General features: G+C 48.0%; 2 protein-coding genes across 6 annotated transcripts in view; one reads left to right on the top strand and one right to left on the bottom strand.

Annotated features, from left to right (window-relative positions):
* Nucleotides 1–225: 225 nt before the first annotated feature.
* On the top strand, nucleotides 226–18,689 carry NUP50 (nucleoporin 50). Its single transcript, XM_045779724.2, has 8 exons — nucleotides 226–549; nucleotides 4,150–4,228; nucleotides 6,304–6,387; nucleotides 9,429–9,615; nucleotides 10,633–11,274; nucleotides 12,523–12,604; nucleotides 14,230–14,348; nucleotides 15,260–18,689. The coding sequence occupies exons 2-8, from the start codon at nucleotides 4,160–4,162 to the stop codon at nucleotides 15,460–15,462; spliced, it is 1,386 nt and encodes a 461-aa protein (XP_045635680.1). The 5' UTR covers nucleotides 226–549; nucleotides 4,150–4,159; the 3' UTR covers nucleotides 15,463–18,689.
* Nucleotides 18,690–20,177: 1,488 nt separating this feature from the next.
* The window catches only part of KIAA0930 (KIAA0930 ortholog), a 41,201-nt gene continuing 39,397 nt past the window's right edge, over nucleotides 20,178–21,981 (bottom strand). Inside the window, exons 10-11 of one of the 5 annotated variants that reach the window (XR_015727069.1) lie at nucleotides 21,247–21,413; nucleotides 20,215–20,371 (exon numbers count right to left, since the gene is read on the bottom strand). Coding sequence is in view for 3 of the 5 variants with exons in the window: in XM_087868632.1 (XP_087724758.1) it covers nucleotides 21,370–21,413 (44 nt within the window). In the remaining 2 variants the exon portion in view is untranslated. Of the gene's footprint in view, nucleotides 21,414–21,981 lie in introns of all 5 variants that reach the window. The other 4 variants (XR_015727070.1, XM_087868632.1, XM_087868633.1 and 1 more) reach the window with 4 other exon arrangements.

The raw sequence follows: 21,981 nt of genomic DNA, 5'->3' as shown, positions 1-21,981 counted from the left end.
GAGGGCCGCGGGTGCGTGAGTGCACGCATGCGCGCGCATGCGTGAGACGGGCGCGCTCCTCCTGGCGACAGTTTCCAGGCAGCTGAGCGCCTGCGCTGCGTGACGTTCCACCGCCCGCGGAGGCGGTACGGCTCGCCAAGGCGCCGGCGCGCTTGCGCAGTAGCTGGACGCGGGCGTTTCTTTCCTCCCTTTTTATAGAGTTGGTTTGGGCGGGGGGGGGGGGGGGCTAGATTAGAGTTATAAAATGGCGGCTTGGAGCGTGTTGGGCGCTGTTCCTCCAGCGGTCTCTGGTTGATCTTGCTGCTCTCCCTCACTGCCGAGCACAGAGAGGCGAGACCCCTGGAGGACATGGTGTTTGAGACCCCAGGCTTGCTGACCACCAAGTTCTTCGAGAATCTCAGCGCACCGGAAGCGACCAGACGCGCTCAGCCGGGCGAGCAGCGGCCGCTTCACTCCCGAGGCCCGCGGCTGCAACCTCTCACCTGCTCGCGGTCGCTCACCCGGCTTTCGCCGCATCCACAGTCCAGCGAGTGCCGCGGCTGCCGCCCGGTAGGTGAAAGACGGGCGGGCAGCGTGGCAGAAGAAGGGGCCGGTCCCGGGCAGGGGCTCCGGGGTCCCGGCACGAGATTGGGCCTGGAAGGGGGAGCCGGGCTGCGGGGCCCACGCTTGGGGAGGAGGAACCCGGGGTCAGGCAAGGTACCGTACCTGGGCCTGGAAGGGGGATCCTGGGCTGGAGGAGTCGGAGTGAGCGGCCTGGGCCTGGGGAGTAGAAAGCTGGGGTCCGGGTGCGGGACTCGAACCTGGCAGGGGGACCCTGAGCAGGAGGAGCCGGGGTGAGGGGCCCGGGCCGCGGGGTGTTGGGGGTCAGCGGGGAGGGTGGGGCGGGATGACCGCAGCGGCGCGTAGTCGGATGCTGTTTGTGAAGCCGGGCGCGGGGCCGACCTGTCGCGGCTGCAGCGCCCAGTTTGGGTAAGGCTCGCCCGGGTGCGGGGCCCCCGCGGCCCCGGCGGAGGCAGAGGCCTGATTGGGCAGGGGCCATCCCGACTTGGCCGTCTCGGTTTACTTCCAGCGCTTCCCCCTCGGTACTTCTTTCTCCCTGGCCGTCTCCCCTCTCTCCCTACACTACCTCTTCGGCGTGGCTTCACTTTTCGTCTTGCAATCCCGGGCTATTGATCACCCCTTTCCTCTGTTCCGTTAAGAAGAAATTTTGAGACTTCGTTTTTCCCTGGCGTTCCAGTCTCCGGGGTCCGCCCCCTTGTTCTCTTCTTTTTTTCTCTCTGTCAAGTGTGGTCACATCTATTTTCGTCTTAGGGTAAACTGATGTTGACTGAGGTTCGACCCCGAGGATGAGGCAGCACCTGGTGGCAGAGACCACAGAACTCTTTTATCAGGCACAGATAATAGTTTTCTCCAATTATGAAAACTCTCAATTTCCTATCAGTGCTTCATACCTAGGAATCATTTTAAAATCTGGTCCCTTTTTAACCACAAGCCCCACATTTTTTAAATTTTTCTTTTCTTTTTTTTTTTTTAAGATTTATTTTTAAGTAATCTGGACACCCACCGTGGGGCTCGAACTCACAACCCTGAAGTAGACAGTCGCATGCTCCACCCACTCAGCTAGCCAGGCACCCCTAAATTCTTGATAGTAGCTAGGACTTAAGACTCTTTAGGTGCTGAGCTTTGTTCTGAGTACAGAGATTTTTTCCTCCTCCTCTTGCATTAAAAAAAAAAAAAATTATTGTCTGGAGCATCATGCTTTGAAATAAAATATGGATTTGCTAAAATATATTTTAAAGCCTGGCTCATAATTGAATTCTCTTTTCCCACCCTGTACTTTTTACAGTTTTGAGGAGAAATGGTATTTTATAGCCTTTGCTTTTGTTTAATATTTATTAAGCCCTTCCTAGATTCCAGGCACTGTTCAGAACTAAGTTTTTCCTTATCTTCCTTAATTTTCACAACACCTCCCTCTTCTACAGGTGAAGAAAGTGAATCACAGCAATCAAATAACTTGCCAGAGGTCTAGCAAGAAAATGGCAAAACTGAGAGGCCAGCATTTTATCGTATTTCCTAAAATGAGTAGCGCCCTAGATCGCCGCTCAGCGACTGCTGGAGTACCTGCTGTGCGAGGGCAGGTTTGGGGGCACTTGGAGGGGGCAGTGAACAAAAGGGAGCTCCCTGCCCTGGGTTAGGTCTTCCCTTGGATGAATACAGTAGACTGGGGAAGCAGCCCCATTAGTTTCGGTAGCTTTACTCTGCTGGTTATCTCTTCACTTGTGGGCCTGAGTTAGATGTTACATTTTCACTACACTGTTTGCACTGTCAGCTCCACCCTTTTTTGCCTCGATAGCTTACTAATAGTTCATAGCAAAAATGACTCCTTCAACTTCTCGGCTCTTCCGCCCCCTGGTGGAGGTGTTAGTTACTGACCAGGGAAAGAGCCCCCCCTCCCCCCAACTGTTGAAGTTCAATAAGGAAATAGATCAGAAAGTACCGTTTGCTTTTGTTTGAATGACCAAGATTAATGGCAAAACTTGATCAGGTATTTGAGGGGGAGATCTTAAAAGGGGGGATTCGCAGGTAATGGCTGAGTGTCATACTTTACGTATTAGCGTTTTGGACTTCAAAACCATTTATTTTATAATCAGGAAAAAAGCCCGTACGTACTTGTAAAAGTTCAGGTGTTATTAGGATATTATTAAAAGCTGAAAATCCCCTATGTCATTACTCTACAGGGGGTCAGATTTTGAAGGACTTTGGAATGTCAACATTTGAATTTTATTTTGTAGATACTAAAGAGAAATGGGCAATGTGTGAATGCATATCTTAATGACCACAAAATTCTACGAACCGACGCTCTGGTGGTTCGTGGTGTTGAGACAAGTGTGAGTGGGCAGAGACCATCAGGAGTCTAGACAGGTTTCAGGAACCCTGAATGAACTGGGCACTTGCCCAGGGCAAGATGGGCAGCGGAGGAAATGGAGTTTTTTTTTTTTGGTCCATTTAACTGGTGAGTTAGAGAACAGCCAGCACAGCACTCACAATGGAGTCTCTATTGGTTGTTGTGCTAATTTCGTTGTTTATAGCAAAGAATACATATTAGGATCAGAAAACACTGCAAACTGTAAGGGACGAGTACCAGCACCCTCTCTGGCTGCGTGCTTGTATCCACTGCAGAGAGAATTCTGTCCGTCCCTATCTCTTCCTCCTCCTCCCTGTGACACGGTGGCTTTAGAGGAGTTGAGTGATGGCTTATTTTTGAAGGTCATACATAAATTTCGAGTGTTAACATCTATATTAATTACATTTTGAACTTTTAAATGATATTCTAGCTTAGCAATATACAATTTGGGGTAATTAAACATTCAGTCTTGGGAAATTTATTTCTATCAACTGTCTGTAGCCTAAAGAAGAGGACTTGTGCTGTGAAAGTATTTCCAGTGCCTTATTAAAATTCTTATCCAAAGATGAACTTCTTAACTGGATCATCTTTAAGAGAATTTTAAGTATTTAAAATGTTTTGCCTGTAGCAAGACTGTAATTGTAATTTGCATAGAATAAATTAAGCACTTGTTGATTGCATATACAGTACGTAAGATTTCAGGTTTTAAAAAGTCAGTGTTCTATTTTAATTTTTTTCAAATGGAGCTGGTTTTGCGTTGTTCAGAAAGAGTGCCCACGCTCACGCGCTCACACTGCCTCCTTCCGTAATCTACTGCATATGTAAACTGAGAGCCTAATAATGCTGCCATAAGGTTCTCAGGAAGGCGGTTCCCACTGGTATCAGGAATGGGTGGTTGTTGTTTTATCTCATGCTAGAGTGGATTTTTAAAATTCTTTGTAAAAATTCTTTGCATTCTTTGTAAAAATTCTTTAAAACTTCTTCATAAATTCTTGGAGAGCGTGGGTGGTACAGTTAAGCCATCGGACTCTTGGTTTCGTCGCAGGTCCTGATCTCAGGGTCATGGGATCAAGCCTGTCATCGGGCTTCGTGCTTGGTTGGGATTCTGTCTTCCTCTCTCTCTGCCCCTCCTGCTTGTGCGCACTCACTCTCTCTTGGATAAATAAATCTTTAAAAACTGCTTCGTAAGTTCTCACGTCTTGGTCTAGAAAAGCGCTTTTTACTTCTTTTTACTTCTCACTTAGGTTTGAAAATATGGCCAAGAGAATTGCTGAGAAGGAACTGACAGATAGGAATTGGGATCAAGAAGATGAAGCAGAAGAGGTAAGATCTTTTCCAAGAACAATTTCGTGCCGCTTCGAAATTTAAATTCATTTTGGGATCCCTCAGGAAGATTCTGTAGTCAAATTAAAAAGGTATTTTAAAGAACAGCCTGAACAGAAAATAGTTTGGTTTCTTATGACCTGCACTTAAGGAATGTATTAATTACATTTGGGTGTCTTTTTCTCCTAGTGCCTATTTCCTCAAATACCCTGCTCCTTTGTAGAAGCACCTTCCGGAATTTCATGTACTTCCTGCTTTCTAAACCCATAGTTCTAGTCGAGATGGAAGAGTGAGTCAGCGATCTAGCAAGGTGCCAGTGCTCGCACTTGAGAAGTGGTTCCCCACCACGTGCCTCTCAGTCCGCCATACCCAGAAGTTGAGATTTCAGATCGGGGTTGCCTCCCGTACTCTGATGCCTCTTGGAGGTCTGTCTTGTTTCATGTTCACACGGATCTGAGGACCCCCCCCCCCCCGGCAACAATTGCATTAGTTGGAATAGAATTCAGATTGGCCTGGTTTCTTTCCTAACAAAATAAAAATGGTCTTCCCTGAGGAAATGTTTTAATTTTTCTCTTACAAAGAGTGGAGCGCAGCAGCGTTTTCAGTGCCTCATCAGCAGTTCGATGCACTAAGGAAATCTGTAACCAGGTTAGCCTTTCAAGTTAATAGAATAGCGCTAAGTTTAAAAAGAAGAAGAAGAAATCTGCCAAAGTGTGTTTCCAAGCCTATTCTTAAACCATCTTCCTTCTTTCTGAATCTCGTAGTATGAACATTTTTTTCCTTTACAAATGTGTGTATTAATATGTTTAGGGAAACGAAAATCACAAGTATATTAATATTTTGACAAGGTTTTTAACATTTCTAACTGACTTGGTGCTTGTTAACCAGCTCTTTGGTAACTAAGTTTTTTCCAGGTCTTAGGCACAGTGTTACATTCTGTGCCTAGTAGGATTTATGATTATTGTATAATGATTTGCTTTGACGTTAACATATTTCAGGAATGAAAGGACTTCCATTTAGTTAAGTTCTAATGAGTGTGAAAGGACCTTACATTGAATTCGGGACAAGTGTAGCCAGATGGTCCCTTCTCTTAAGGGTAGAGATCTCTTTAAGTTTATTATTATCTTCTTACAGAAAGTATTTTATGCAGCCCTACAGGGTAGAAGAAGGGTTGAAATAAAGCCAAAGATCTTCTGCAAATTCTTGATTGTGGGCATACTTCTTTTAGCTACTGGGAAGAACAGTAGCTTTCCAACAGGGTCGCTTAGAGTCGTCCGGGCTGTGCCAGTGGTCTCTGAGATGACAGGCAAATGGGCAAGGTTTCTCTTAAAAATCATGTGCATATGTGATAAAAATAACCTCTGTTTTTGAAAACTGTAGTAGTAAGATCCTAGATTTGGGCATTTGGGTTTTAGAACTGGCTCTGTTACCAACTGTTCATGATCTTTAAGGTAACTTTTGGCTTTTGAAGAACAGATTTGGCTTCTTAAAACGATTTTTATTCTAAGTTTTATTCATATCTTTGAATATATTTGAAATTTGAAGAACTGGTCCTGAATAGTTTTCTGCCAAACTTCTTTTTTTAAACATTTTATTTATTTACTTTTAGAGTGTTGGGGGAGGGATTTGCAGAGGGAGAGAGACAATCTCAAGCAGACTGCACACTGAGCACAGAGGCCAGTGCAGGGCTTGATCTTAGGATCCTGAGATCATGACCTGAGTCAAAATCGAGTCGGACGCTTAACTGACTGAGCCACCCGGGCACCCCTCTACCAAACTTTGGATGGTCTTAGTCTTGTCAGAACTTCCCTGTGTGAGCTCCTCTGGATTGTGATTCAAAGCCTGGGTTTGTATATGTCTGGATGATTTCTGATTCACCTAAGTAGATTTGGGATTCACAAGATAGACAATAGACATAAACTTTATTGTAATGTGACCTCTGCATAATTTGTTACCAGTATTAACAGTACTTTAAAACCAGCAGATACTAAGAAAAGTTTGGTCAGGCTTTTGTGTTCAGCATTTCTTCTCCTTTTGGGCCTCATCTTACTGCTGTTTAATTTGTACACTTGCAGGTGGGAACATTCTCAGTGGCCAGTGAGGAAGTCTTGAAGAACAGAGCCATAAAGAAAGCAAAGCGTAGAAATGTTGGATTTGAAGTGAGTGTTTTCTTAACCGCTTTTGGTATTAAACACTAATTTGATTTCTAATTGCAGAACATTTCTATCTCTGGGAGCAGTCAGATCGATAAATGCTTTTTAAAATGCTTACTCTACTTGTGAAAATCCTTGAGGTGGACCATGGGAGATAGAAAACAATAAGAGATGTGCACCGTGCACACATGTAAAGTGCAGATCTAGACAGATTGAAGCCGGGTGGCAATAGGAAGAGGAGTGGGTGGCAGGTGGAGTAGGGAAGGGAGATGCGGGTGTTCTCGCAGTCCCTCCACCCAGTCCCTCCGGTCCCTGGCGTGGGGGGGGGCGTCCTTTAGCTGTAACAGAAGCATTTCTCATGTAGATTTTCTTCCTCATATAGTATGTTGCAGTGTTTCCTTCCTGTGTTCACGAGGGTTAAAAGATGAGTTGTAACTCTGGAATTGAAATCATGTAGTTCGCATTCAGCCATCACTCCACATTTAATAACTCTTCCCCAGTACAGTCCTCAGCCCTCAGATACGTGCCGGACACCTGTGTGCCGACTTGGCGGCCCGGGCGTCTGTTGTCAGGCTGGAGAAGCTGCCGTGCACATCCTGGTGGCAGCTGGAAGAAGCCGTCTTTCGTAGTGGCTCTGTTCGGTTTTATTACTGCAAGTTTCCTGCGGTCTGATTTCATTCCTAAAGACTGGTGATGAGTTGTCTGTAGGTATTGAGCCTGGTGAAGTTGGATGGCTCATGGAGAAGACACAGCAGGGGAAGGACAACTCAGTTAGGGAGGAAGTGATTGGTTTACTTGGGGAAATGTATTTTACGGGCCTGGGGTGCATTCAAGTGAGGTTCTGTAGGGACCACTACGTATGTGCATCCTTACCTGGCGCAGGAGGAGGGGTGACAGCTGGGTGCAGCTCTGGGAGTTGTCACCACACAGCAGGTTGAAACCGGGGTGTAGCTGAGAGGGGCAGCTCGTGGTGTAGACTGAGAAGCCTTCAAAGGAAGGAGGAAAGACCACCTCGAGGGATCGCCCCAGCTCAGATGAATGACAGTGAAGAGGTGGAAACCATGTAGACCACAGTCCCCACTCGGCCCAAGGGAAGGGGGTTGGGGGAGCCCTCTGGCTGTTAAAGGAAATGAATATGGATAGTTGAAATCCACATATCATTTCAGCTCTAACTTTTAGAACTTGTATAAGAAATTAAGTGTTATGTCATCCACTTAAATGCTGAAATGTGGCTTTTCCCATATACAGTTGACTGCTAAACAACATGGGTTTGAATTGCCTGGGTCCATTTATACGGAGGGGTTTTGTTCTTATAAGGGAGGGAGGGGGGCACACCTGACCCCCATGTTGTTCAAGGCTCACCTGTCATGGATTTGCCCATTCATTCAGATCTGCTAAGCACTGGAGATAACATTGGTGGTTAAAAACAGATAGAAGTAAGTAAAATACCCATGCCTTGTGGAACTTACATCCTAATGATGGAAGAGACACGCCGAGTATATAGTTTCTTCCTTCCTCTAAGTGCCATGGAGAAAAATAAGTGAGGGAGGCTGGTGGGCCCAGGGACATGTCCGTTCCATGGGGCCCAAACGGACAGGTCCTCATTCACTTTTGTCCTTTTTCTGAGTGACTCCTATTCCCCCCCCTTTTTTTTTTTAAACCAGTGGTTCTTGAACTTTCGTGATGATTCTAGAGCCAACTTGTTAACAGTTTCTAAAATCACTATAAATACCCTGTGGCTTTTTAATCTCATGCAGAATACCAGGCTATGAGGAGCCACTCACAAGCTTTCCACCTTGTCCGTGGAATATTGTTGTAAAATGGTAGCTACTGGTTTGGTGTATTTGGGGTGTTGAATCCTCAAAAATCAAATGAGAGTGTCAGGGCCTAACCTGTATTACACGCATTAAAATTCATACAAGTTAAGATTTTGCCTTTTTTGCCTAATTTTATTGCCGTAATTGTATCCATGGTCGGTAACCATCTGAAATTCCTGTGGATATGATTGAAACTTCAGTTTTTTTTTCGAAAACTGTGCGATATTATTAGGCTAACCAACCCATTCAAAAAATGAAGAGTTTCTATCTGGTTTAAGTAACATTTTTGTGAGATCATGATTATAACTTGGGTGAAAACGTAAGGTTTGCGTACTCCCTCGGATATTCGGAAGCATGTACTCCATCGCGTGTTTCCAAGAATATTTCCTAGACCCTCCCTTGGATCTTGTTTCCAGGAAGCAGATCGTGCCCACTGTGGTGTAACCACTAGTTTTAAATGGAAAAAAAAAGGTAACCTTAGCAGAGCAGTGTCAACTGAGGAACGTTTTCCAGGAGTTTCCAGGGACAGAGAGCCGGTTTTAGAAGCTCATGAGGCATGCCAGATGTTTCCAGAACATCGCGGGTTGGAGATGTGAGGAAGCCAGCGGCAGTGGGGAAAGGTCTACCGGAAAGACTTTGCTGATGGAAATAGTGAGAAAATAGTAGAGAATAAAGATGTGGCCCCTGGATTTCTCAACCAAGGGAAGGTCTAGATTTGAGAGTCAACTGCTCACGTTTCTAGAAACTAAAAGCTACAGCAGTGCTTTAGGAAGTCATAGGAAAATGGGTAAGATACCTTTATCAGTCAGCCTGACTTGATGTTTCTACAGCTTCCTTAGGCTAATGGTCTTTGAGTAGTACAAGGAAAATGCTTCGTTTGGGGTTTAGTCATTTAAGAATGTTTGGTTTTAGTTGTAATTCTGAGGCCGTGTACACAACTTACTGCGTTAGTCTTTTTTTGTCTTCTATCTTAGATATCTTTTTAAAAACAAGTTTCACTGTAAATCACTGTCTCCATGGCTGTGCCAGGAAGGCAGCTGTGGAGCGCAGAGCTGTCGTGATGAGCAAGGTCGGTCTTGCGTCCTGTCTCTGCACGTGCTGCTCCTTTTCCTCCGGTGCTGGTCCCGCACGGGTTCTGGGAGCTCCTCAGCCACCGCGGTGTTGTCACGTACTTGCTTGTTTAGTTACGAAACACAGTCATCTCATGTGTGCTCTTTCTTTATGTTTCAGTCTGATAGTGGAGGGGCCTTCAAAGGTTTTAAAGGTTTGGTTGTCCCTTCTGGAGGAGGAGGGTTTTCCGGATTTGGTAACGGTGCTGGAGGGAAGCCTTTGGAAGGACTGTCTAACGGAAGTGGTGTAACTAGCGCCCCTCCCTTCTCCAGCGCAAGGGCAGCCACGGAGAGCAAGGCAGCCTTTGGTGAGTAGCTTCTCCCCCCGCTCACAGCTGTGTAAAGACTGTCTGAAAACTAACTTTGCAAAGATGTTTTTCTTGTACTTTATCCTGGGTCCTGGGACTGCATGAGCAAAAACAGGGTCATAATGAAAGGGATGGCAATTAGAAAGATGTTGGCTGTTTGCAGAGTTAAGTGAGTAGAGCACAGGCTTTTGAGCCAAAATAGACCCAGGTTCTGTTCTCAGCTCTGCCTGTCACTGGCTCTGTGACCCTGGTAAAGTTGCTTAGCCTCTGAGCCTCCAAGTCTTCAACCGTGAAATGAGAATGACCCTCAGAATTGACCTGTGGGGTCAAAAGAGAAGAGAAAGCTCTTAGTGGACCCTCAGTAAAAGGCTGCCTTCCCATGTGCTCATTCATTCGTTCTCTGTGTACCAAGGACCACACCTGCTAGGAACTTACGGGTCCGCCACTCTAGATGTATTTCACCCGGGATGTGGTGACTGCCTGATCCTGTTTTGAGAAAATTGGTCAAGAACTCTTGGGATTAGCAACAGAGAACGGAATCATGGGCTACAGTCCTCGGTTTTCAGAAGTGATCCTGGCTGGTTGGATTTTACTTAGCTAGTTATTCTAAATATATACTGTTGTGTTTTAGTGAGGCAGAATGCTTAGTGTGATTAAGCCAGCACTTTCTGTTAAGATTTTAACTACATTAATATAAGTTCATCCCTCCAACCATGGGGATTAAGTTTTATACTAACTATTGTGACAGTTCCAGGGGAAGCGGGCCTCCTTTTCAAAGAAAAGGTTATTTTAAAATTGTAGAAGTTTAATGCAAGCACATCCTAGACCGTGTTCTTGTATAAAGTTTGATTTTTGAGATCACCGGTTCCAAATAGTAGATGTGCACATGCTTCCTGAGCGGTGACAAAAATAGGGTACAATAAATGCAGAAAATACGAAGACAGAACAGCATAAAACTCCGGGTGATAGACTCAAATCAGCTTCTCAGTGAACACTTCAAACTTTAATTCCCTATAGGATCTGTCGCTGCAAATGGTCCTACCTCCTTGGTCGATAAAAAGATTTTAACTCCCAAAACTAATGGTGACAGTCAGCAGCCCTCGTCCTCTGGCCTTGCCTCCAGTGCAGCCTGCCCCCGGAATGCCTATCACAAGCAGCTGGCTGCCTTAAACTGTTCCGTTCGGGACTGGATCGCGAAGCACGTGGACACAAACCCGCTGTGCGACCTGACGCCCATCTTTAAAGACTACGAGAAATACCTCGCGGGTATCGAACAGCAGCACGGGAGCGGTGGCAGCAGGAGTTCCGAAAGTGAAACTAACAAAATGCCACTTGCCACACAGTCCCCTTCCCTATTCGGGTCAACAAAACTGCAGCAAGACTCGCCATTTCCGTTTGCTGGCAACAAGGCGGAGGACCCCTCTGAGAAGAAGACGGACCCGTCCGTAGGAGCCGCAAGTGCCTCGTTTAACTTCGGCAAGAAAATCGACAGTTCTGTCTTGGGCTCATTAAACTCCGGCCCCCTGACTGGATTTTCATTTTCTTCTGGAAACTCCAGTTTATTTGGCAAAGATCTTACCCAGAATAAACCAGTGTCTTCACCATTTCCCACGAACACGCTGGAGGCGCAGGCGGAAGGCGGCAGCAGCGAATGTAAAGGTAATGGTAACGTTCATCCTCCTACGTCTGGTTCGGATCCGGGTTTCGTGGTTAGCGGCACAAACGTAGATTTGTGATTCGGGGGGATCGGGATTCACGCGGGGACTCCGTCGGTTCCCGGATGGGATCTCTCTGTTGTTTCCCTCTCTGTAAAGTGGAGTACGACCTGTTTTGTAGGGCTACTGTAGGGATTGAGAATATAAAAATAAAAATGAAGAATAGAACAGTATCTGGCACAGTGACTTTGAAAAGTTTTAAACGCATGGTTTTGCACATAAAAAAATGGAGTTAACAGTGTGTGAGAATTGTGTCTTACCTAAAGAATTGTCAATGTCCATGGCATGCCTTGTGTTTGGAAGACTTAATCATAGGTGAAGTCTCATGGCAAAATAGTACTGTACTGCGAATAAGAAAGGTAGACTTTGCGTAGCACTGGGGAACGAATGGGCAGGGTTTCCCTTGATGTGTCTGGACTGCAGCCGCCTTTCCAGAAGCGTCCGCCTTGGGTGGTGTCAGTGCTCCAAACCGGGCCTGACTCACAGGCCCTTCACTCCCTGTTCTTAGCTCTGCAAAGGGGGGTTCGTGGCATGGTCCCTCCTCATCCCGTGGTGGTTGTGAACAAGTCGTGGGAGGACTTACTTGTAAGCAGGTCAAAAGTCCATCTCACAGGAGGTGTTCTCTTCTCGGTACTTGAGAGCTGGGTGCCCGAACCCCCAGACGCGGGGCCCCGCAGACGCGGCTGGCTCCCGCTTTGGGGTGGTTTCTCTGCCAGCCTGCCCCGTCACCAGCGTATTGGCCTCCTCTTCCTTGGCCGTCGCTGTGACTGGTGATGCCCTAACGTGACACACACAGGAGCATCTGGGGACGGAGGTGATAGAAGCCTGTCTGCGGTTTTCCTTCCCCGGGGGGGATCTTGAGTCTATGTGGGGGTCATTTTTCTGTTAAAATTTACGCACCGAATCCTAAGCATCGACAGTTTTTCATTCCAGGGCTTTCTACAGATTAACATTTAGAAGAGAGAAGCATGTGCCCATTAAAAATTATTCTCATTTTTCACAAAATAATTAAAATCCAGTAAGTCTGCGTCCTCCCCCCCCCCCCCCCCCCCCCCAGTTAGACGTGTGCTTTTGATTTCTGCATCAGCTTACGGGGAATTTTTAGGTCGAGGTGTTGGGGGATGGGTAACTTTTGTGACACTTTTAAGTTCTTGATTTGAATTTTACTCAGTGAGTGTTGTTTTTATGAAAGGCGGAGATGAAGAAGAGAATGACGAGCCGCCCAAAGTAGTAGTTACTGAAGTAAAAGAGGAAGATGCTTTTTACTCCAAAAAGTAAGTCAGAGTCCCGGGAACCCGTGGGGGCGCGTGCTTGCAGAGCGTGCATGGCGGCCTCTGGGACTGCCGAGCACCCCGCCGGGATTGCCGAGCACCCCGCAGGGACTGCCGAGCACCCCGCCGGGCTGTGCCTGCTCTTGGAATGGGAACAAGGGAGAATTCTTGAGCTGTTCATTTGAAAACAAACGGATTCTAGAAATTTCCTGCTGGGCATTTCCTACTTTTTTTCTGGTATTTTTGGCCTTTCTTGCTTCTAAAGTGCTTTAGAGACGGGATTTTCGTTGACCGCCCCACCGCCCCACCCCGGTCTCCTTCCTCCTCTTCCCCCCGCCCTCCCTGCACAAAAGTCACCTGTCACTGACTTCGCTTTGGCTTTACTTCCGCTCTTCGTCGGGAGACCTCATCCCGTCCTGGAGACCTGGTTGGCCTTCGTGGGTTTTCTCAGCCAAAAGGTTCTGCATGGTGACCAGCCCTTGATTTCCTCCTCAGTGATGAGAGCAGTTTTGGGGTTTTGTTCATTTTTGTTTTTATATGAGAGCTGTTGCTTTCAGAAGATAGCCAAGGAACACTTAGGAATTATGCAATGCCAGTAAAATGAAATTAGTACTTTTTAACAAGCACATTCACAGGTCAGTTGTGCCATTTTATTTATTTATTTTATTTTTTTTAAAGATTTTATTTATTTATTCGACAGAGAGAGACAGCCAGCGAGAGAGGGAACACAAGCAGGGGGAGTGGGAGAGGAAGAAGCAGGCTTCCAGCGGAAGAGCCTGACGTGGGGCTCGATCCCAGAACTCTGGGATCACGCCCTGAGCCGAAGGCAGACGCTTAACGACTGCGCCACCCAGGCGCCCCTAGTTGTGCCATTTTAGAAGCTTCCCTAGATTTGTGTATTTAAATACAGAAATTTCAGACGAGTCAACCGTGTTCGTAGCCATCACCATATCCTCTGAAATTCCCAAGCATTGTTATTTGAGAACTTTTAAGAATCCAGCAGCTCCTTTGGCTTGTTTTTAAATTTAATTACACAGATGACCTATAAAGGCGTGATTTTTTCCTAATCGGAGTAAATCAAAGGAGCGGGCAGTGCTGTGATCTGTGGGTCTCGGACCCGAGGCGCTGCGTGGCGCGGCAGGCTCGGGAGGGGTTTGATTACACTTGTCAGGCCTTGCTTAAGAGCGCTTTCCAAAATTTCAGCGTTTTGGTAGATCAAAAATTGAAGGAGTCCTGAAGAAAATTAAAAAATGGGAAAAAGGGGAGAAAGATGGGGGACAGAGGGTCCTGTACTCGTTCCTGTCCCGAAAGGACCAGATTGGCCTCTTGAACTCGGGGCCACAGGAGCACATCAGAGGCGTGGAGTGTTTGCTGTGGTTTTGACCGAATTGAGAATAGGTAGCTTCAGAAAGTGGTTTTTTCAAGTTGCACATGACCCACTATTCTAATAATTGGGAAAAATAGGGAAGCGTTCTAGAATATCTAACCAGATTTGATATGGGCTTGTACCCAGACCCAGTCAGAATCAATCAAAGATTCATCCTGATCTTTTCACACAAGCGTGAACAGCGGGTGTTAGAAAACTTGTCTGTTGAGTATCTGATGGTCTCGCTTCTTGTTCTCCGCAGGTGTAAACTGTTTTACAAGAAAGACAACGAATTTAAAGAGAAAGGGGTGGGCACTTTGCATTTAAAACCTACGGCCAATCAGAAGACACAGCTGTTAGTGCGGGCAGACACGAGTTTAGGTGGGTATCTTGTTTCTCGGGTGCCATGAAATAATGCCGACCACCCAGCGTTTAGAAGCCCTTCACCCGCTGATTCCGGTCATTGAGATCCTCAAGTACACCGACGTGTTTTGGGGGCACAGAACAGTCATTCAGCTCAGATGCAGCCTGTGCTTGTGGTTATCATAGATGGGGTGGGGTACCGGCCTGGCGGTGCGTGAGGACACGTACACGTATGGAAAGAAGTAACCAAATGGTTTTCATTTTACTTTGTGTTAGAAACGTGATGAAGAAGCTAGAGGTGCATTGGATGGCTTAACAAACACAGAAGGAGAATTAACCATTGAAAGGAATCTGCTTTATGTAGGAAATAGCCGTTAACACGTTGCGGGCTCCCCTTCTCCCCACCCCCAGCCCCACCGTTAGAACAGCCCACCCGAAGGAGGCGGCGAGGGCCTGGAGGAGCCGGGCAGAGGGCCAGGGCGGGTCTGTGAGGGAGCCGTGGGTACCGCTAGGCCCTGGCGGGCTGGGTTGCAGAAACTTCTGTGCGGCTCTCTCTTTCCTGTGGGCTTGACTTGTGGCTGACGCCATCGCCGTCATAGCGCTCTTACCCGGTGAGCCACAGAGAGGTTTCTTTGCTAACCGTTCTGCCTTTGTTCGAATGACCTGGTGAAGGCTCTGGGTTACGCCGATGTGTTCTTCCCCTGGTGTGAGCACGGACACCTCTCAGAAGGCCTGGCTGCTGCGACGGCGCGCGGGCGGGACACCGTGCTGCCATCCGCGTCAGGGAACCCGGGCTCTTTTTCCTGCCCTTCCTGTTGGCTCCCGATTTTGGACCCATTCGGTAGAGCAGGGCTTCATAGTTGGCAGTGAGCACGCGGAAGCTGTGGCTTGTGTGATTTCCCTGTCCTTCTTCCTTTGCTCAAATGCAGGCAACATACTGCTGAATGTTCTGATCCCACCCAACATGCCGTGTACCCGAACGGGGAAGAACAACGTCCTGATCGTATGTGTTCCAAATCCGCCCGTCGATGAGAAGAATGCCACCAGCCCGGTCACCATGTTGATCCGGGTGAAAACAGGCGAGGACGCGGACGAATTGCACACAATTTTACTGGAGAAAAAGGATGGCTGAGCGCACTTGGGCCAAGGGATCGGCGCCAGGCTGCTGCTCCCCGCCTGCCCCTTAGACTTAGTCAGGTGTTCTTCTCTTCTCACTTTGACATTCTAAGAACTTAGAGATAACGTTAAACTTTGTGAGGAAGATTAATATGGCCAATAAAACCTTTAAATGTTAAGTGTCAAGAACCCGTATTCTCCCTTCTTCAGAGCTGTCTAATGTGTAAAACACGTTTGAGTGAAATTTTTTGGAAGATTTTTAATGTTCATTTATTAAACTGACCACAAGTGGTTTCTTAATAGGCTGAAATCAGGGTATCAATTAGACTTCCCAAAGGCTGTTCCGGTCCACGGGTTTTGGGGTCTGCTGCCACCGCCGGCGAGGCCTTCCGTAGCCCCCGTGGCCAGGAGGAAGCTTGCCTGGGGCTTCTCTCTGGTGGGCTAGACTGACTGGGGAGAACAGCACTCTTTCCAAGGGAATCATGCTACCACGCTGTGACCGAGGTATTTTTCCTTTGCTTTCTCGTATTGTTACTTTAAGCTGAACCACGAGTACTGAACGCTCCCCCTCAGCATTAGAGGCTTTGGCTTTTTATTTGCAGACATTGGCCTTTTAACCCTGTGGGCTGCTTAACCTGATTGAGGAACTGCTTTTTCATTTTAAAAGGAAACAAGTAGCTTGTTCTTTGGTTTCGTAGTTTCATTCTCGAGGTGCTGTTCCTTCTGTCTTCCCCTGCAGACAAAGAGAACTGAGGGGGATTGCCAGGAATGAGGTTTAAAAGCACAAATTTGGTAGCTTATAGTTTATAGACCACGGACAACAAACCCTTGTAGAAATGACAGTGAAGTCAAGGTTAGAGCATAGTACAAAAGAAACAGTACGTCTTAGCTGTTTGTACCATGATGCACCCCATGGCTCTAAGAGCTCCTTACTACTCAGAGTCCTGGGAGCTTTTGCGCCATGTGAATTAGCAGGGAGCATGCAATAAGCTAATGGAGTTGAAACTGTGTGTGTAACTGTTGCCTTTCACTTTAGACAGAAGTGTATTCTGCATTTGATACCTGAAGTTTCCACTTTTTTACCAGGAAGATACTCAGTATGTCCATTCGGGAGGGAGCCATGGTTATGCACGCGCAGAGCCGTGTACTTCTCCACAGCTGTCGGGTCACGGATCCTAGCGTTCTTGGAAGATTCTGGGCACATGACTTAGCTACGGATTTTAATGTTTAAATGTCCACTTTCATTCCTCGTTCATCATTTACTGCTGGTACCATATGGTCCTGTTTCAAGGCTCAGGGTCCGTGCCTGAGGGCTCCCACTTGTATGTTTTGATCTTCAGTACGTAATGTCTTCTGACTTAGAAAAGAGTAGAAAATAATTGTAGATAGTACAGTTGCTTTTTTTAAAAGAAGCTATAATTTTTAGAGATTTATAAAGGGGGCAGGGAACCATTTTATGATCCAGTGTGTTAACTCAAATGCTTGAGTGGGGTAGTTGGCCAGCAGGTTATCATGAGCTGCTTGCACTCCTGTTTTCTGATTCCGGTGAGAGACTCTGGCCCAGGGTGTGACTCTGGATAAACGTGGGGGCTGCGGTCAGGCTCTCACGTTGGCAGAACTAGGGAGAGAGTGACAATTACTTGATTACTTTTGCGTTTTCTTTTTAGCATCAAGAATACTCTTGAGTGTCTGTTACAGGTGATTTCTAGGACATGGTGGTTGATACGTTACAGTGGCCGTGCCCCCCGCCCCCCGGCCGTGGGTGAGGTTTACCCAGCTGCTAGGAGGACGAGGAAATGCAGGGCACGGATTTCTGTCCCGTGTGGCCCACCCGTGGTCCCCAGGAGCCGCGAGGTCACTCGGGCACTTTCAGGGACACTGCGCTGGCAGCAGCCTCTGCGTGGCCAGTGGGACGTTTGCCAAACGTGGCCCCACAGCATCAGGATTAGGTCGTCTTTCACCCCCCCTCCAATGTGGCTTTCTGTTTTCCTGACATTCCCAGCAAATTACTGCTGCTAAGACTCGCTGTCAAAGTGACAATTATGGGCTGTAACTCCCAACATGGTATTTCCTTCATGTTGCTTCCCCTTTGGTCTCTAATTATGTGCGGATACACAAGAGCCCGCGTGTGTGTGGGTTGTCCTCTAAAACCTAAGTAGTTGTATGTTACTTGGGGGAAGAGCCCCTTTGGCCCCCGAAGGCCCGCCTTCTCCCCGTGGCTGGATTAGTAGCTAACTCCGACCCCACGGGGTTCGTTAGATTTATTTTTAACAAAAATACTAGACATTAGGCTCTAAAATGTTTAACACAGACTGAAATTTTGTTTGGAGTTAGAGGATCGAGGGCGGATGTCATCTGTGTGGCCGGAAGGGAGGTGTTTTTAACCTTTAACCCGAAATCAGTTGTGTTGCATCTTGACAGACACTGAGGGTTCCAGTGGCCTTTTAAAAGCTGCTGTGTGTCCTCCTTGTGAGTGTTCCCCAGTAAGCAAGAAAATGAGCGGTGTGCTGTCTGTTTTTAGCGTTACAGGCTGGAGATGTGTGTCCAGGTTTTAAAGCAGCTTAGAATGTTTTCCAGGGAAGGACAGGTCTGGCCATTTCTGAGTTGATTTTCTCGAAAAGGATTATAGTTTTACAGTTTCAGTTCTAAATCATATTTTTGATACGCTGCATGCCAAAAAGAATCTGCCTGTTCTGGGGCGGAGGAAGAAAAACCCCATCGTACTCTCCAAGTGCAGAACAAGTCCTCACCGAGAAAGCCGTTTTGGTTTCATTTGAAAGTTAAACACGTCTTTTGAGGATCTGTCAGCTCTTTGATTTCTGAAGTCAGAATGTGAGCACGGTGCATTTTGAAGGCTTTGCAAACCCAATGGTTCACTCCCAAACCCCTGGCTATTCGTTCTCATTCTGGAAGTGAGAATCTGTGGTAGAAAGTGGCGTGTCCCGCGGTGCCGGCAGGCGACGGCGAGGAGCCCATCGGGTCCCGCTCTGAGCACCGGGCCGTTCTTGGCCAGAGGCAATCATGGTTAGGACTCCGGGCCTCTGCTTGACGCAGACGCGATCGTAACAGGTGTAAAACTTCTTAGCAATCAGATAAGTTGTCTGCTTTCTATTTTACATAGGAAGTTGTTTTCTAAAACTAAAATACTTGAATTGTCAGACAATGTAATCTCAGATTGTATTCATTAGTTTTTGAGGAAGTGTAATAATCCATGAAATGTGAATAAATGGAAAGTAAGCAAAATCAGTGTCTGATGCTTTTGTGTTCCTCTGTGACGTTCCTGGGGTCGATACCAGTCATGTGGGCCGGGGCTGGGGGGTGCGAACGACTCTGCAGAAACCCCCGGCGGCGGCGGAGCGTCTGCTTCCCCTCGGCCCCTGTGAGTGCAGCCCCTTCCGAGCCATTCAAGAGTCTGTCGTGTGGGATTCCCGTCCTTACAAATCCGCACTGAAGCGGTAGATGCGTCAGGGGCACCGTGGGGAGCACTGCGCCAGGCACCCTGCGGCTGGGGCTCGTCTGGCCCACGGGGCAGGCCTCCCAGACGGGCTCACGGCGCGTCTTCCAAAGCACGGCTGGGCCGGGGTGGTGTTTCTTACACATACATACATGGATTTGGGATCTGGGTCCAGGTCTTTCTCACTCAACATGCTGAACCCTCCTAAGGCCATTTTAAACGTAAAGATCAAAATGATCAAGAAATACATCGAGGTTATTCTAGAGCTTTAAGTGCTCAGTGGTCCGGAAAGCCACTATTAAGGCATTAACAGATTAAACTGGTGCGGTTATGATACTGTTAGGAGTCAGGTGCTGAGCAGCTCAAAGGTGTGTCCTGGGAAGAGACTGTGCGCTCATCACTGCAGTGTTCCCGAACCAGGAACATCCAGTGGGGACTAAGTGACGCAAGCGGTGCTTGTCCCGAAAACACAGCAGCCCCGTTGTGGGGACTCTGCGGATGGTCCGCTGAGAACGGGCTTCTCCACGTGTGGAGCAGGCAGCAGCTGTGGCCACACCTTGGAACTTGTTAGAAATGCCGGGGGTGGGGGTGGGGGGAGCATCGTGGTTGGTGTTATGGTTTTTTTTTAAAGATTTTATTTATTTATTCGACAGAGAGACAGCCAGCGAGAGAGGGAACACAAGCAGGGGGAGTGGGAGAGGAAGAAGCAGGCTCCTAGCGGAGGAGCCTGATGTGGGGCTCGATCCTATAACGCCGGGATCACGCCCTGAGCCGAAGGCAGACGCTTAACCGCTGCGCCACCCAGGCGCCCCTGTGTTATGTTTTTATTGAGAAATTCACACTTTTAAAGTGTAGGGTTCGGTCGTTAGGATAGTCACAGAATTGTGCAACCATCACCAGTACTTTCAGAATATTTTCAGCACTGGCCGTGTGGGTTTCAACAGAGGGTTCTCACATACGCTCAAGTTTGAGAACTGCCCCACCCCCCACAGGAGCATCTGTGCTCCCTGGTGATGCCCTTCTGGCACATTCCAGCAGGGGAACAGCAGTGACTCAGTGTTGCCGGCGACTGTGCCAGTCTCTGTACACACGTGTCTCACCTCAGCCTCTGCACCCAGGGAGGGAGGTACGGCTGCGAAAACCTAGGCCCCGGTCTCACGCACCCAGGGAGCCGCAGACCCACGTGGGCTGTCCCCAGCGTCCCGCACGGAGGTGTCGTGTACGTGCCCATTAAAAGACTCGACTCGACTGGCTTCCGGAACCGTCTAAAATCTTCAGAACAAAACTGTTTATTCAAAATACAATCATGAAAGTTCACTGAGAACCATGGTTCTTTCAAACTGAGCAATCTTAATTGTTTTATTAAAGTCAGATTCCAAGATGAAAGACCCTTAATCCACACATTGGAGAAGAAAGACCTTGTTAAACCTGCGGCTTATGTAGAGGCCAAGTGAGGAGGGACGCGATGAAGCTGTGAGCAAAAGAAAGGACGTCTTGTGTTTCATCATCCCCCAAAACAAGACATTTTCCCTCCTCACTGCAGTTTTCCAGCTGTTCTTCCTGTCACTTTAAGGATCAAGTACAAAGTCTGGCAGGTTACCCATCCCCACGTGTGCACACAGGTTACCCATCCCCACACGTGTACACACACAGGTTACCCATCCCCACGTGTACACACACAGGTTACCCATCCGCACACGTGTACACACACAGGTTACCCATCCCCACACGTGTACACACACAGGTTACCCATCCCCACACGTGTACACACACAGGTTACCCATCCCCACGTGTACACACACAGGTTACCCATCCCCACGTGTACACACACAGGTTACCCATCCCCACGTGTACACACAGAGGTTACCCATCCGCACGTGTGCACACAGGTTACCCATCCGCACACGTGTACACACACAGGTTACCCATCCCCACGTGTACACACACAGGTTACCCATCCCCACGTGTACACACACAGGTTACCCATCCCCACGTGTACACACACAGGTTACCCATCTGCACGTGTACACACACAGGTTACCCATCTGCACGTGTACACACACAGGTTACCCATCCGCACACGTGTACACACACAGGTTACCCATCCCCACACGTGTGCACACAGGTTACCCATCCCCACGTGTACGCACACAGGTTACCCATCCCCACACGTGTGCACACAGGTTACCCATCCCCACGTGTACGCACACAGTGAACCAGGACGGCGTATGGGTTTAGTTATTTTACACTTTCCCCTCCTCCCAAGAGAAAATTCCCAAAAGCTTTCTCTTCCAGTCAACATGTTTTTCTAAAGCTAGGGCACGACAGTAGTTCCTAAAACTTCACCTGGAACGGGACGGAAGGACCGAAGCAGCCGCCTTAGCCTCCAGGAGCAGGCGGCCCCTAGGATGACGTTCTTACACAGCTTTCTCCGCAAACAGCTCTTCAATATTTCTCAGGCCACTGTTTTCAAGCGGTCTCCTCCTCCTCCTTTAATGAGACGGGGGTTTGACCTTTAATGAGACGGGGGCAACAAGGACGCTGTCTTTTCATTTTACCTACCAGACGGCTGCTTGATAAGCACGCTCTCATGCGGTCTGCCCTTGCGGATGCCGCTTCAGGAACTTCTCCCGGTTCGGTGTTTCTAACGCAACGGGTGTTTGCAAGAGACGTCCTTGATGTGACAAGTCGCACTGTATTTCTAGATTTGCATGTGTGTTCCTCTCAGACCCCCCTTCTGTGCTTTCACTTCCTTCCCCCGAACCCCCCGCCGTGGCGGAGGCCTGACGCGTGCCCATCGCCTGAGACTCAAGGTTTGCTCTGGGGACGAGCGAGCCCACCGCCGAGCCTCCAGCGGGCTCTGGAGGGTGGAGTCAGCTCGAAAAACGGCAAGCAAGCTCGCCATCAACTGGATTATCGAGTGTCTCGAGGCAACAGAGAGCCACGGCCCAGAAACCATCTTCCCACAGACCAGGCCGCCTGTCGGGGAGCCTGCTGTCTACACCTGACCTCGGGACTCCCGACTGATCTTACGCATCTTCCCATCGTCACGAGGCCTTTTTAAGAGGTTCTCCAGAAAAA

This window comes from Ursus americanus, chromosome 17 (genome assembly GCF_024610735.1).
Source record: "Ursus americanus isolate L20-20 chromosome 17, mUrsAme1.1.p, whole genome shotgun sequence".
Lineage (NCBI taxonomy): Eukaryota > Metazoa > Chordata > Mammalia > Carnivora > Ursidae > Ursus > Ursus americanus.
This window is presented reverse-complemented; position numbering and strand designations above follow the sequence as displayed.

What these genes read in the sequence shown, in the direction of transcription:
- NUP50 (XM_045779724.2), top strand. Translation starts at nt 4,160, where the DNA reads ATGGCCAAGAGAATTGCTGAGAAGGAACTGACAGATAGGAATTGGGAT. An exon ending in GTAGAAATGTTGGATTTGAA is followed by an intron (nt 6,388 to 9,428) that starts GTGAGTGTTTTC and finishes TTTATGTTTCAG; the next exon opens with TCTGATAGTGGAGGGGCCTT. An exon ending in GGAGAGCAAGGCAGCCTTTG is followed by an intron (nt 9,616 to 10,632) that starts GTGAGTAGCTTC and finishes AATTCCCTATAG; the next exon opens with GATCTGTCGCTGCAAATGGT.